This window comes from Corylus avellana, chromosome ca4, assembly GCF_901000735.1.
Source record: "Corylus avellana chromosome ca4, CavTom2PMs-1.0".
Classification (NCBI taxonomy): Eukaryota; Viridiplantae; Streptophyta; class Magnoliopsida; order Fagales; family Betulaceae; genus Corylus; species Corylus avellana.
The window spans coordinates 2,672,112-2,685,796 of NC_081544.1; the positions used below are offsets into that span (position 1 = coordinate 2,672,112).

At 36.2% G+C, this 13,685-nt stretch overlaps 3 protein-coding genes and 1 non-coding gene across 4 annotated transcripts; 3 read left to right on the forward strand and 1 right to left on the reverse strand.

Annotated features, from left to right (window-relative positions):
• The first annotated feature begins 353 nt into the window (after positions 1-353).
• On the forward strand, positions 354-1,530 carry LOC132178842 (transcription factor MYB44-like). The gene has a single exon (XM_059591406.1). It carries the CDS (start codon positions 446-448, stop codon positions 1,235-1,237), a length of 792 nt encoding a protein of 263 aa, XP_059447389.1. The 5' UTR covers positions 354-445; the 3' UTR covers positions 1,238-1,530.
• Positions 1,531-2,787: 1,257 nt separating this feature from the next.
• LOC132179859 (uncharacterized) lies at positions 2,788-8,569 on the forward strand. The gene is made up of 10 exons (XM_059592650.1): positions 2,788-2,995; positions 4,002-4,069; positions 4,300-4,325; positions 5,119-5,209; positions 6,307-6,402; positions 6,820-6,891; positions 7,144-7,202; positions 7,291-7,413; positions 8,054-8,125; positions 8,207-8,569. Exons 1-10 carry the CDS (start codon positions 2,906-2,908, stop codon positions 8,269-8,271), a joined length of 762 nt encoding a protein of 253 aa, XP_059448633.1. The 5' UTR covers positions 2,788-2,905; the 3' UTR covers positions 8,272-8,569.
• A 1,398-nt stretch (positions 8,570-9,967) lies between these two features.
• LOC132180139 (U6 spliceosomal RNA) lies at positions 9,968-10,068 on the forward strand. Its single transcript, XR_009440034.1, has one exon. It is a non-coding gene; the product is annotated as a U6 spliceosomal RNA (small nuclear RNA).
• A 2,572-nt stretch (positions 10,069-12,640) lies between these two features.
• Positions 12,641-13,683, reverse strand: LOC132177248 (probable cinnamyl alcohol dehydrogenase 1; the record flags this gene model as incomplete). Its single annotated transcript, XM_059589498.1, has 2 exons — positions 12,641-13,130; positions 13,401-13,683. Coding segments are annotated over 2 exons (489 nt in total), but the record flags the coding sequence as incomplete, so codon positions are not given.
• Positions 13,684-13,685: the final 2 nt, after the last annotated feature.

The window sequence follows — 13,685 nt, forward strand, 5'->3', positions numbered from 1 at the left end:
CCTCAAACCCTCTCTCTCTCTCTCACTGTCTCAATTTCTCTCCATTTTCTCCTGATATATTCCCTATTCCAGAACGTCCTACACCCTTCCCTTTCTGAGTAACTTCCATAACTGTACGAGTCAAATAAGAAACCCATAGCGCCGAGATTTTGGTGAGGATTCTCAGTAATCCACGAGCCTACGTGGCGACGCGTGGTAGTTAATACAGCTGTATACTGGCGCAACCTGTAACCGAGCAGAACCGGTTCGCGTAACGCCTAGTACCTGTATTAGTTAACCGGCTCTATCAGTTACCCTAACCCTTCCTTTATAAACCCCTCCTAGTCCTCCCCCACCTCTCTCGTAACAGAGTCTCAAGAGGCCTCTAAGAGAAACCAAGAAAAAAAAAAAAAAAAAAAGCTCTATTGGTTTTCTGGTTTTCTTCTACGGTTGGGGTTTTTGATTGATGGACAGGGATGGAGATCGCGTCAAGGGTCCGTGGAGCCCAGAGGAGGACGAGATGCTAAGGAGGCTGGTGCAGAGCCACGGTCCTCGGAGCTGGTCGGTGATAAGCAAGGCGATCCCGGGGCGCTCGGGGAAGTCGTGCCGGCTCCGGTGGTGCAACCAGATCTCGCCGGAGGTAGAGCACCGGCCGTTCTCGCAGGAGGAGGACCAGATCATCGTCAAGTCCCACGCCAAATACGGCAACAAGTGGGCCACCATCGCTAGGCTCCTCAACGGCCGTACCGACAACGCGATCAAGAACCACTGGAACTCCACGCTCAAGAGAAAGTACTCCTCGATGGTGAGCGGCGACGACGCCGATTCGACAGCCGACGAGACTCTGAATCGGCCGCACAAGAAATCAATGGGTCCGTGTTACAGCCCCCGCGGTAGCCCATCCGGATCCGACGTAAGCGATTCGGGTCTACCGCCGATATCCACCCCGTACCCGATTCGATACTTGTCACCGCCGCGCCCGAACCCTATCACTGACGAGCCGTCGACTCTGCTTACTCTGTCTCTGCCAGGGACCGAGTCTCTCGAGCCGCGCAGCGGCCAAAACTCGCCGCCTCGTCTAGAGTACGACACCAAATCATCACCGCCGTACCATAACTACCGAACGGCGAAGTTTTCGCCGGAGTTAGTTGACGTGCTGAAGGACATGATTAAAAGGGAAGTGAAGAGTTACATGGATGGGCGCGAGAAGGCTGGGATTCTTTGTGAGGGCGTAAAGCGCATTGATATTGACCATTAAATTATGAATCAGAGAGAAAAAAAAGAAAAAGAAAACGGAAATCATCAGAGCAAGAAGGTTTCTGTTCGGAATAGGCAAAACAGAAACAAACGGCCAATTTGTTTCTTGATTTTTTTTTTTCTTCTTTTCTTTTAACTTGTCTTTTGATATTTCCGAAAAAGAAAATAATTTTGAGGCTGGTGTACAGTAATTAGATGAGGATTAAAGCAAAAAATTAGTGAGTGATAGCGAGATTTGTATTGGGTTTTGCCGTGAAAGAAAGAAATTATGGGAGATTAGTTGAGTTAGTTATATTTGTGTTTTTCCGTTTTATATTTTGTTTAGAAGATGGTTAAGTTACGGGATGAGCCGTACAGTACGGTTGTACCGAAATTCTGCATTATTTTCTGACCTTATTGACCAGGAGAAGGGGGGCGGGGAAGCCTGCCTTTGCATAATGACCTTTTTGTCCCTTTCTAAATCATGATTTGTTTTCTTCTTAAAAAAAATATATTGTGGGGTGAGGGGTCGTTTGTTAGAAAGTGTAAAAGATGCGTGATTATCCAACTCAATAGTGCGTTTTGTTTTGTTTTGTTTATCAGTTAGAGCCAGCTTCACTAAGCCGAGCCGAGTGGGCTTGGATTTTCAATGACGAATTTTAGACCCGTGCGTATATGAATGACCCTCAGAACTAGGACTTTATTTTAGACCCATTTACCAGATTTTCAAAATCAGATTTTTTTTTAAAAATTTTTTTATAGCAATTGCGTGTTTTACATGATATGTCAAGTTGCAACCTATTTGGGTGGGGATAAAAATGACTTTGCTAATGTGGCACTACTTATCAGCTTTTGATTTTAACAAAGAGTTGATCTAAGAGCGGAAAAATCACACTTTTTTTCCATCACTGTTCCACCTTATTGATGTATCGGGACTGATCGACAATGTCACACTTTTAGGAGTAATGCTACGTTTACAACTTTTTTACAAGTTATTAACACATCTCACCATATAATTGGAGCCAAACAAGAACAAAAAAAATAAAATTAAAAAAATTAACGCTTCGATCACTTATTTGTGTTAACAATTTATAAAAGAAATTGTGTCCGACATTTTTCTTTACAAGAAAGTCGATGATTTATGGTTCATTTGGGATTGCAGTTTCAATAAATGCGATTTTAATTTTTTTTTTTTTGAAATTACTACTTTTTAAAATCTTTATTTAGTAAAACATGTTAAAATTTACTTTCTCTTTTTTTCAAATATTTTTTTATGCGAAATCCCTCTAGTCTGTTCATAAAAATTGTAGATTTTTTTTTCCTATTTTATATTAACTATTTTTTAAATTGCAATACCAAACACCTTACATTTTGTAATATTTTTTAAAAACGCTAATTATTCTTACGCATCCTTACTATCCATATTTTCAGCATCTTTGTAAACAGTCTCGCATTTTTAAATATTTGTACCAATAGCGTTTGAGCAATAATTAGGCCCAGCCGTAGCCCACCAAGAATCCAACTACTACATAACTAAAACTCGGCCCAACTTACTAATAAATCGTCGTCGTTTTTACATTTCCCTCTATCTGTACGCAACACAGTGAGAGAGAGAGAGAGAGAGAGAGAGAGCTGTTGTGGAAATCTCAGAGATCTTCGATCGAAGAAGAACCTGCAAAGTCCGAAGGAGATGTTGCCCACAGTCTCGAAAGGGCGGTCACCGTCCTCTTCATCCCGAGCTAACCCTATGTTCCTTCAGTACCTCCGCCGAATAGTCAAGGTTTTCCTCTCTCTCCTATCTCTTTTGAAATTTTTCTTTCTCTAAGCGGATCTGATCTCCGTGCCAATCGAATCTCCAATTTTGCACGAGTCTTATAGGAGCATTTCATGTTCATGAACTCGATCCAGGAGTAGCACATGCTCCGACTAGCAAAATCTATTTTTCCGTCAATTTAGATGATTAGCTTATATCTGCTCAAATTCATGCTCAAATTCCGTGCTGGTTGCAAGTTCTGATCAAGCAATTCATGTAAATTTGTTATCCATTTCGTTTTCTGTATCCAACTTCTTTGACTCAGAACGAAAATCCGAGAAAGAAGGGAAGAGCATTTCTTGTTAATTCTCTGCTATTCCAATTGTATTAATATATAACATTGTGTGAATGGACATATACTCGTATGAATGTATAAACTGTCTGTCCTGCACTCCGCATTTACTATACGCCATGCTTGGTCATTGCTACACTGGAAGTTCCTTTCGTAGTGGTGAAGTATTACTCGAGTTCATTCGTTTATTTATTTTTTTATATGATTTTTGAATGCAAATTGACGCTGAGAGAACAAATTTGCTGCAAATTCATAGATCTGAGGATGAGAGAGTTCAGATTCTGCATGCCGTTATAGATCTTAGGGTGACGCCTCACACAATTGATCTGAGCAGTTTCAAAGGCCCTAGGAAACCACACATGATCAGAGCAATGTCATCTTTTAAAGTGACTAGGATATGTGATGGAAATTCCAACTGTTAACCACTAGGACATTGAATACTTTTTTCCATTGTGATTACAAGCATATTTGTGTCCATTTGTTGTCAGGTTTGCTTACTGTGCCCATTACTTTTTCAACTTGCTCCTTGAAAACTTTTGATTGTTGGTCATGGAAGCAGTCCTTTTACGCCTTTGACAACATGACTGAACTCATTCGCTAGTTGAATTTGATCATTCATATTTTAATTAAGTTCAATTTTTTCTCATGAATTTCCTTTTGCTTTTGGCTGGTTCATTGTAGTGGCAACAAATGGATGTTGAATATACCTTTTGGCAAATGCTTCACCTATGCACCTCACCAAAAGTTGTGTAAGTGTCCACCCTTTTGATAATCATCCACATCATGATCTCTATCGATGTTTTCTTTCTACTTATATTATGATTATTACTATCCACAGCAGTTATTCATTCTATATAAGAGGATGATTTTTTTCTTCAAATTTTTATACCATAGACGAGTTGCATTGTGTTTATTATTTGGAAAATTTCTTATTATCGTAATTATGTATTTTGCATGTGGAACGTTACAATGGATGTAGCTATCAGCACACAAAGTATCATAAGCGTAAGTCCACTTCCCATTGAATGATCATTTGCTTATGTCATCTGGTTGGTGCTATTGAATCTATGGCTATTGTATTCATCTAGTTTTTCATTTGACTATATGTGTGATTATTTTAATATTATCTTTGACGAACTGTAATTATCAATCTGCAGTCATAAATTGTACAGTTTCCATAGTGACACTGGACATAAGCTGTTGTTTTCTGATTAACACTATCAACTGCACTAATGGTTTGCCATTGTTGTTGAATGATGTAGCTATCGGCAGACTAAGTATCACAGTTGTAGGAACATTGGTTTACTTTTAAACTGGCATACATTGGAAGGAAATAAAATCACCTAAGATTTAATTTATTGTGATAGTGATGCCTTTAAGTTTTCAATATAAGTATCACCTGCAGAAGTTCTTAATAATGCTCATAGTGACTTAAGCTAATGATCAGTGAACTACTTTAGTTGATATTATGACAAAAATTGGGGAATATCAGATGCTTACTTGGTTTAGTAATATATGTTTGGGAAGTTTTACTAAATTATGTATGTTACATAGCTTTCTGTATTTGGTTTTCAAAAGTTGCTTCAAGTCATTGGAATGACTTTTAGATGGGCAGGACTACTTTTGTTTTCTAAACATATACTTTAAAGAGTGAAGAACATTGAGAACTTATGTTGGTTGGCATTTGTGGACTTTCTTAATTACAGCCTATGTAAGGACTCATTAAACGTGTAGTATTGTGAAATTTGCTGCTAATGGTAGATTCAAGTTAAAAGTTTTACTTTGTTTTTGGTTTCAGAAACTAAGAATCAATGGGCACGAGATGACCCCGCTTTTGTTGTGATCTGCAGCCTTCTTTTGACAGTTGCAACTTTGGCTTATTGTGCTGCGTAAGTTTCTAATATGCTTGCTCTTGATGGCTAGTGCTATAATGCCATTAAATAGTGACTGTTATACCATTTTTAAAACCAATGTCAAAAATCTTGATTTAGTCAACTAATTAGCTGAGGGGATCATCAAATGTAGATCAAATGCTCATATTGCAACCTGATGCAAAGTTCTGTAGATTCGAGAACTGTATTGTAGTGGTTTGATTTAGAATGGTCTAAGGAGAGTCAAGTATTTGGTAGAAAAGGGTTTTGGAATGAAATTAAAGCATTTTAGTAAGCTTGATCTTATGTTTAGAGATCTAGTTAGCTGCAAACACACGATTCAGTTCTTGTTTTACCAATTTTAGGAAGAAAGAGAAAGCAACCACTGGCCTTTGTAGCTATGTTTATTTTTCTCTTCTGTAATGAGGATGCCTAGGGTTTGATCCATTATAGGTGGAAGATTGTGGTTAATGGTTATCTATGATTGGTGAGACAGCAGGAGGAAAAAGAAGTAGATAGAACCCTGAAAATCAAACATGTGGTTTTGTAAGCAATCACACTTGAGAATGAAGGCAATCACACCTGCAAAGGAGTTTGAGAGCTGCTAAAAAATTCTCTGCACTAATCTCTGAAAAATTGATAGATCAATTGGATTAATCATGTAGTAGCTGGCACTTGATTAATAGGATTTAAAAAAAAAAAAACTACAGGTTTTAGATAAGTTTACTAATAAAGGAAGCATTGAACTGCTAAAGACCAAAGGTAAATGTCTGATCCACAAATAGACTCAAAATATGGGCCATTGCTACATCTACTAAACGTAAGAAATACCATATTACCCCTCACGTGAAAAAGAAGAAACCAAGTTAAATGTGTGGCCAGTATTTAATATGGATATGCGTGAAGAGTCAATATGGCACATCAAATTTGGTGTTTTTTTTCTTCCAGTTAAGTAATTTCTCACCTCAAAGATGTCTAATCTACTCAATTTATGTCTTATATATTATTTTTATATTGTTCAACAATTTCTGCATTATGCTTAGAAAAACAAAATCCTGCATTATGAGTTCTTTACCCTGTATTGATTCTCGTCTTGTTTTTTATTTTTATTTCAGGTATGGCCATAGTGCTGCACATGCAGTTTATGTAGTTATCTCAGTATTGCTTTTCCATTTTTTAGTAACTGGAGTAGTTCTGGCTACATGTTGTTGGTAAGAGCGATTTCCTCCAGTAATAAATGATATTACTCTTGTTGTCTTATTGTTGAGTGTACTTTATTTCGATGCCAACATCTGTGAAGCTGCCTACCCTGTCCGAGCTTTCTAGGCTTTATAGTTTCTAAAGCATGATATATAACCATGGTAGTAGCCAGTGTAGCTGAATTTGCTAAGAGTAGTCTGTCTGTTGTGATATCGTCAACATTCATCGCTTTTTTTACAAGAATGATATCTGTGTTTTAACTTATCAAAAAGATGATATCTGTGTTTTATAAGAGTTTACTATCTAAATTACTTATAAAAGAAAGAGTTTACTATCTAAATTAATTTTGGAATTTGAGGTCACTTGCCATTTAAATTGTTCACTCACAATGGTTTAATTACAAGTTGCATTCCTCAATGTCCATACAGGTTCCTGACTAATTCTTACCTTCGGCCAGAGGCTCCTTCCAACAGTCATGTGGTTGAGCAACGAGTTGAATGGTAAGTCTCAAAAATTCTTCCCACTTCTTTACTAGTTTAATTCTAATTACAGTTCAAACAAATTTTATCTCGAACACAAATCACAAAGCTGCATATATTCATCTGTTCATCAATTGTATTTTGCTAATGTTGTGGTAATTTCACTCCTCTAAATTGAAGTGCTTCTTTTAATGTATAAATTTGGTTTATTTTTCTTTTATTATGTATTTTACAATCTAATAATTTGCATGGTCCTGACTTCTTTGGCTGAAGGATGTATGCGTTTGACGTTCACTGCAACTCTTTCTTTCCTATGTTTGTTATGCTTTATGGTAACTGCTCCTTTCCTATGCTTTTTTTTTTTTTTTTTTTGTTCAACCTCAATTAATGCACCTAATTGATGCCTTTGTTTTGTGGCAGTGATACAATATTTTCTGTCACCGCTTTTGGTAGCCCATGGTTTCATTCCTGTATTGCTATCAAACTTGCTCTTCATGGTGGCTGCTACTTACTACCATTATCTCAACTTTTTAGGCTATGATGGTAAGCTAAATGTATAGTTCTTACAATTTTGCTTTTAAACCTTTTTTATCTTATGGGGGGGATGAGGGGGGAGGGTGGTAAATTCGGTATGTCTGGATCCAGATAATTGGTCTCATCACAAATTGTCCCAGCTTTTAATTCTTTGCTCATTTATTGGTTATGGGTACAAATAACAGCCCTGTGGCTTTCTGACTTGGATCTTCAAATTAGATCAGTTTTTAGAAAGTGAAATGAAAATTTTGTTGCATGGAAAATGTAAAGTATGTATGTGGCTGAAGTTATGCTATTTATGTGGTAAAGATGTCAACTGTTACATTTTTTATGCGTATAGTTCCAAAATGCCGACATTCCTTTTTCAATGGATATTTGACGTTTATTTTCTCGGATGACTTATAAACCAATTTTGGATCCATGGCATACTTAACTAAATTTAAACAACCGTTAAAGTGAAATGAACTTGGTGCCAAAATTGGTGCCGGGGAATTTTAGTGGGTTGTTTCTTTCATTCTGTAATCAAAATCAGTATATTTGAACTTTTTGTAGCTGAAACATGTTTCATTAACTTGCCCGAGTATGACTTTCAATTTCAGATAAGATTGTAGATTGTTTTCATGAACTGATATGCGGTGTCCTTTTGCAGTATTGCCCTTTCTAGAGAGAACCACATTCTTTCTATATCCCATTGGTGCTGTCATCGTCCTTTCTCCCATTTGTAAGTGTTTGAATATGACTCCTGATTGTGTTTTAGCTTTGGATTCTGCTGTAGCTGAATTCAATTTCTTTGACTTTGCAGTGATTTTGAGCGGCTTCAATCCTTCAAGATATTTTATGAACATGTATTTTAGCCAAAGGTTATGATTTACTGAGGCCAACTAACAGTTCAGATAGCATATATAATGAAAGGTTTGGGGACTAGTTCAAGGACAGCATCTACGCGAGAAAGCTTTGATGAATGCAATGATTTGTTTCTGGAAAATGTGAAATGAAAAGCAGCTCCACCACATGAAACAAGTTTCCTCCTAGCTTTCTTTCTGGGCATCTTACAACTGCAAAAATGAAGTTGGAACCAAGTGAAGTCAGGGCAGCTAAGTGTATATTTTGTTATTGAGAATATTGATCAAATAGATATGTTGAATGCATCCATTTTTCCCCTTCTTGTCACGTGTCTTCAGCCAATATATATTTCCAAAACTCAAAAGTGTCGGCCCCTTTTCAAGTGGGTCGTAATTTTTCACTTTTTTAGGGCACTTGTTGATTGTTGACCTTAAAAAACTAGATATTGCTTCAGATTTGATACAAAGTCACTGATTCTCTTTATAACTTCAACATGGTGGGTGGTTTGGTACTTATGTCATTTGTGGCCAATTCAAGCTAGTTGAACCCCAAGCTTTGAAAAGCTTAGATGTGCCTTAGCAAGCAATTCAATCACATGAGGGCTTGCAGTCTCACTGTTTAGATCCTTCATGTTTGCCATTACTTCTTAGCCAGCAAGTTTTACAATGGTTACGTCTAAGTAGAGGAGCTACTTTGATTGCTCTCTCTTTTTTTTTTTTTCTGAGTTATATGACTTTTTCAAATAGTCTCAAATTTAATGTTAAAACAATTTTATCCTTCTTTTCATTCGTAATCTTATTCTCTTTTTTATGTTTTTTTAACATTAATCGGCAGTGAAATATTCTCTTTTTTATGTTTTTTTAACATTAATCGGCAGTGAAATGGAGTGCATTTTTGTAACGATATAATTGTTAATTGTAGTCGCAACTGATTTTAAAGTTCAGCATTGATTGAATTTAATTCCACGTGCTGGTGTTTTGAAACGAAGATACATGGTGCGTCAAATCAAGGATAATTACTCATTTTTTCTAGTAAACTTTTTTCGGAAAAATATATTAAATAATATATTTATCCATTAATATGCATTCAGAATTGTAGAATAATCATTTTTTTCCGATACACGTGTTTAATATAGTCAATTATAAGCACATAAAACTTGTTTAAAAATGTTTATAGAATTTTTTTTTTTTTAAAAAAAAGCTTCAGTTTCAACTTTCAATGCTTCAGAGTTCAGAGTTCGGTCTATTACCTCAAACAAGACAAGACAAGACAAGACGGCATCATTTATGAGTTTTCAATGAGAGAGAGAGAGACTGAAAAAGAATCCGCCTTGTCTTCTTCCTTTGCTCTTGTTGGAGCAAGATTTGTTCTGGGGAGATGATTTTAATTTTGAGCTTCTTTCTCTCTCCACTAAAGAAGAGCAGCAAGCTCCCATCCTAATCACAGCATTGTATTTCTTTGGCTCGTCGTGATGCTGTGGAGTGGATCATGGAGTCAGCTTGGCTTTACAAGTGGAAGAGACGTCACGCAACTGAAGTGCCCCTCCTCCTCTCGGGTAAGATATGATAGATGGGATACTGGTCCAGGCCTAAGTTAATACGTGCACGGGCCCAATTTCGGACGTACAGGTCGCGTTTCAGCTGGGACCAAACGCGTCCCACATCGCTCAGTTAGAACGGTAAAGATGAGTTTATAATGCAAAGCAGAACCTAGGGAGGCTGTCCTTCGGGACATCCGATAAAATTGGAACGATACAGAGAAGATTAGCATGGCCCCTGCGCAAGGATGACACGCATAAATCGAGAAATGGTCCAATTTTTTTTTTTCTTTTTCGCAAATTTGTGCTTCTTCGTTCCGTCAAACCGAATTGAGCTGGTGAAAGCTTGAATTGGCTAAATTTAAACGTGTTTGATCTTTTGCTGAAATCCGGAACAAATATGGTGCTGATAATGGTGATACAAAAAGATCCAATGGTTCTTGTCAAATATGTAAGGTCAAGGCCATAGCTTGCATCAATGACATTGATCTATTGCGTTTAAGTTCTCCAACTGTGAGACAGAACACTTTAACCATGAACTTCTTTGGAATTTAATGGTCCTTTCAATTGGGTCTAGGACTATTGAGTTCTTTTAAGTTTATTTGTTTAGGGTCTTTCAATTTGGTCTATAACACTTAACCCTTTATCCCAAGGGTTGGGGGCGTGCAAATAATGACTTCATTTGTTGCGCAATGTAGTAGACAATATATTTCGTCGACCTTGTGCAGAGGGAAATGTTGCCCCGGGCTGATTTGAAGCCTATTTAATGTGCCGGACTATTTATTTGGCTCATTCTCAATAATTTTTAGGTTTTTATTACATTGTATAAATTATATTTGAATTTTTGTTAAGCTGTTCCACCCATATTTTTTAGTTTCCATTGCCTAGCCCCTTCACGTGATCAATTTTCTAATCGATGCTCGAAAGAATAATGAATAGGCAAAGAAAGGAGGTTTTGAATTAAGTGCTTTAAAATTTTTTTTTAAAATATAGTATATATGTTATAGTTTTTTTAATGGTCCAGATTTAATTCGAATATGCTATAATTTTTCTTTGTTAAGTAACACATAGTGTTACTTGATTCAAAACCCAGGTTTATGATCCGATTTAATTTTTTCAATACGCAACTAATTTTTGAATTAATGGGTGTTACCGTGTTGGAACAACAAGGTTGAGAACCATCATATCCATATCATACTTAAATTTCAACTTCTCAAGACCATGATGTCCAACCACTACATGACTTGAAACATTAAAGTATGCTTTTTTTTTTCCTTGAACATGATTTGAATCTAATTTTATAATGTTTTGCCGACTTCTAAAACCTTCGTTGTTGAAAAAGAGGTTTTATTTATTTATTTAATATATGTTTAAAGGTACCATATGACATTCCAAATTGTTTAAGTAGAAGGCAAGAAATTCTCTCCCACCTAAGAATCTTAGGTTATAGATGTTGTTGGTGAAGTGGGGCCAAGAGAAAGTTGTTGAGTAAATTTGCTAAACTTCTTTGTTTTCAAGCAAGACTCTCTTTCATGTTCTATATATATATCTATCACCTTTTTACCTAAACTTATAAAGCACATTAATGCATGAAACCACATGCACAATCCATTTTTTCATATATAATCTTCGCCAATTTCTATTAATGTACCATTTTTCTTAATTATATTTGTATGTGCCAAAAAGCTAGTTCAATTTAGGAGTCACAAGTGTAAAATATAGGGGGTGTTTGTTAAACACCCCAGCACTGTTCATTTTACAGGACACTGTTTATGGATAAAAAAAAAGAAAAAAATAATAATAATAATTGGTATGAAAAAATGAAAAATTGGTATTGAGAAGTAAAAAATTTTGTTTTGTAGTGATTTTTTTATTTGAATAGTAATAAAAAAGTAAATGATTAGATATAAAAAGTGAATGATTTGATATAAAAGTAATAATATTTTTTTGAGAAAAAAATGAAGTTAATAGTGTGGTGGATGTGGGGGAATGTGAGGGAGTTTAAGTGTTTAACAAACACCCCCCTATATACTTGTAGACTTGTAGTTAATGTGTTGAGGAATATCTAGACATTTCAAAACATTAAAAAATTGTCGAAACAATTAATTAAGTTAACGTAAAAAAATAATTGTAAGTTACTTTTATACTGTCATTGATATTTTGGTCAGATTATGACTTCCTTAAAGTTTCTTAGGCGGCTCTTAGGAGTAGATGCTATTAAATTCAATTAAAATAGTTAGGTTAATCCTTATCTCTTATCTTGTCCTTTAATTAATTTTTTTTTTTTAAAAAAAGAAAAAGTTGCCACGTGGACTTGATTGACGTTTCACCGGTAAAAAACTTCAAAACTCACACCAACAATCCTAGTTCCACTAGGAATTGTCTTTCGTGCAAAAGGGGAAGAGAGAGAGAGAGTGCAAGAGGGGGAAATGTCGTTATACACCCCACCTCACATTTTTGGATATTATTATTATTATTATTTTGAAATAAATGACATTACAATGAAAAAGCTTTATAAAGGAACAAAATTCAAGAGGCCAACAACAACAAATCCAATTGAAAAAACAAAAAATAAAAGATTGATTTATAAGTAATTCCAAATAGACCATAGACAACCCCATCATTTATATAATTGTTGCATAAAGCAGTATACATACTAAAACAAAATATGTAGATAAGAGCATGATTATTGGGATACCCTTTAAACCCTAATTCTAAGAACACAAACAAAAACATAATCCTTAATAAACACTACAATCCTCCCCGAACTCATAACAAAAACGATGGCTTTGATACCATGAAGAAAATAAAATTTAATATACAAAATATAAGAGAGCAAAATTGGAGAGAAATAGGGAAGACAGGAATTGGCGTTACATGTTTATTATATTGAATTGTATTACGATAAATAGTATTTGTAGAGAAATTAATATGTGATAGGAAATTGATGACACACCTACAAGGAAACTAACCCCCATATTTCATCACATCGCATAATCATTGGGAAATTAGATTGGAAACACAAAACATCACTTTCAATCCTTCAGAAAACTCCACCGGAGAAAACACATTGAAACTCATCACTCAAACGAAGCTGAAATTACAGTATAGGGTATGGGTTGTGATGGGTGTTTTGGTTTTCACTCATCATCAAGATTGCTTCCTGCAACATCCACTACGAATCTGTATCTTACATCATTCTTCTCCAACCTTTCAAGGGCTTTGTTAACGTAATCCATCTTCACAACCTCAATCATGGAACTCAGGCCTTTCTCTTTGCAGAACTCGAGCATCTCCTCTGTTTCCTTTATGCTCCCTACAAAGCTCCCTGTGATTGTCTTTCTCCCTATTAAAGCAGAAAAAAAAAAAAAAAACAGAGCACCCACAATTAGCAACTATAAATGCAATCCAAATTTCAGAGAGCAAGATTCCAGAGCAAATTTTTCCAACCTTCGACTTTAATTCTCAAAGAGAGAAAAAAATTCAATCTTTGCCTAAATTTTCTGCAATTGTAGGCCAATTATATGGTACCCACAATCAAACATCACAAGCTTCAGTTCTGAACTTGTGTGTGTGTGTGTGAGAGAGAGAGAGAGAGAGAGAGAGAGAGAGTCACCAAGCATAACGACGGGGGTGAGAAACTGCAGAGGAGTATTGATGACACCCATCAAGATCAACTTTCCATCCAGCCTCAACAAAGAAAGGTAAGGCTCAAGAGGGTGAAAAACAGGCACAGTGTCAATGATATAGTCGAGCGAGTCAGCGACTTCCTGCATCCGAGTGGAATCGGAGCTGACCAGGTAATCGTCAGCCCCAAGATGCTCCAAAGCCTCCTCTCTCTTCTTATCCGAAGAGCTTATGACAGTCACATGGTGCCCCATGGCCTTTGCTATTTTCACCC

Coding starts and splice junctions, on each gene's coding strand:
- LOC132179859 (XM_059592650.1), top strand. CDS start 2,906: ATGTTGCCCACAGTCTCGAAAGGGCGGTCACCGTCCTCTTCATCCCGA. Junction 5,210..6,306: donor ACTTTGGCTTATTGTGCTGC/GTAAGTTTCTAA, acceptor TTTTTATTTCAG/GTATGGCCATAGTGCTGCAC. Junction 6,403..6,819: donor GTTCTGGCTACATGTTGTTG/GTAAGAGCGATT, acceptor ATGTCCATACAG/GTTCCTGACTAATTCTTACC.
- LOC132178842 (XM_059591406.1), top strand. CDS start 446: ATGGACAGGGATGGAGATCGCGTCAAGGGTCCGTGGAGCCCAGAGGAG.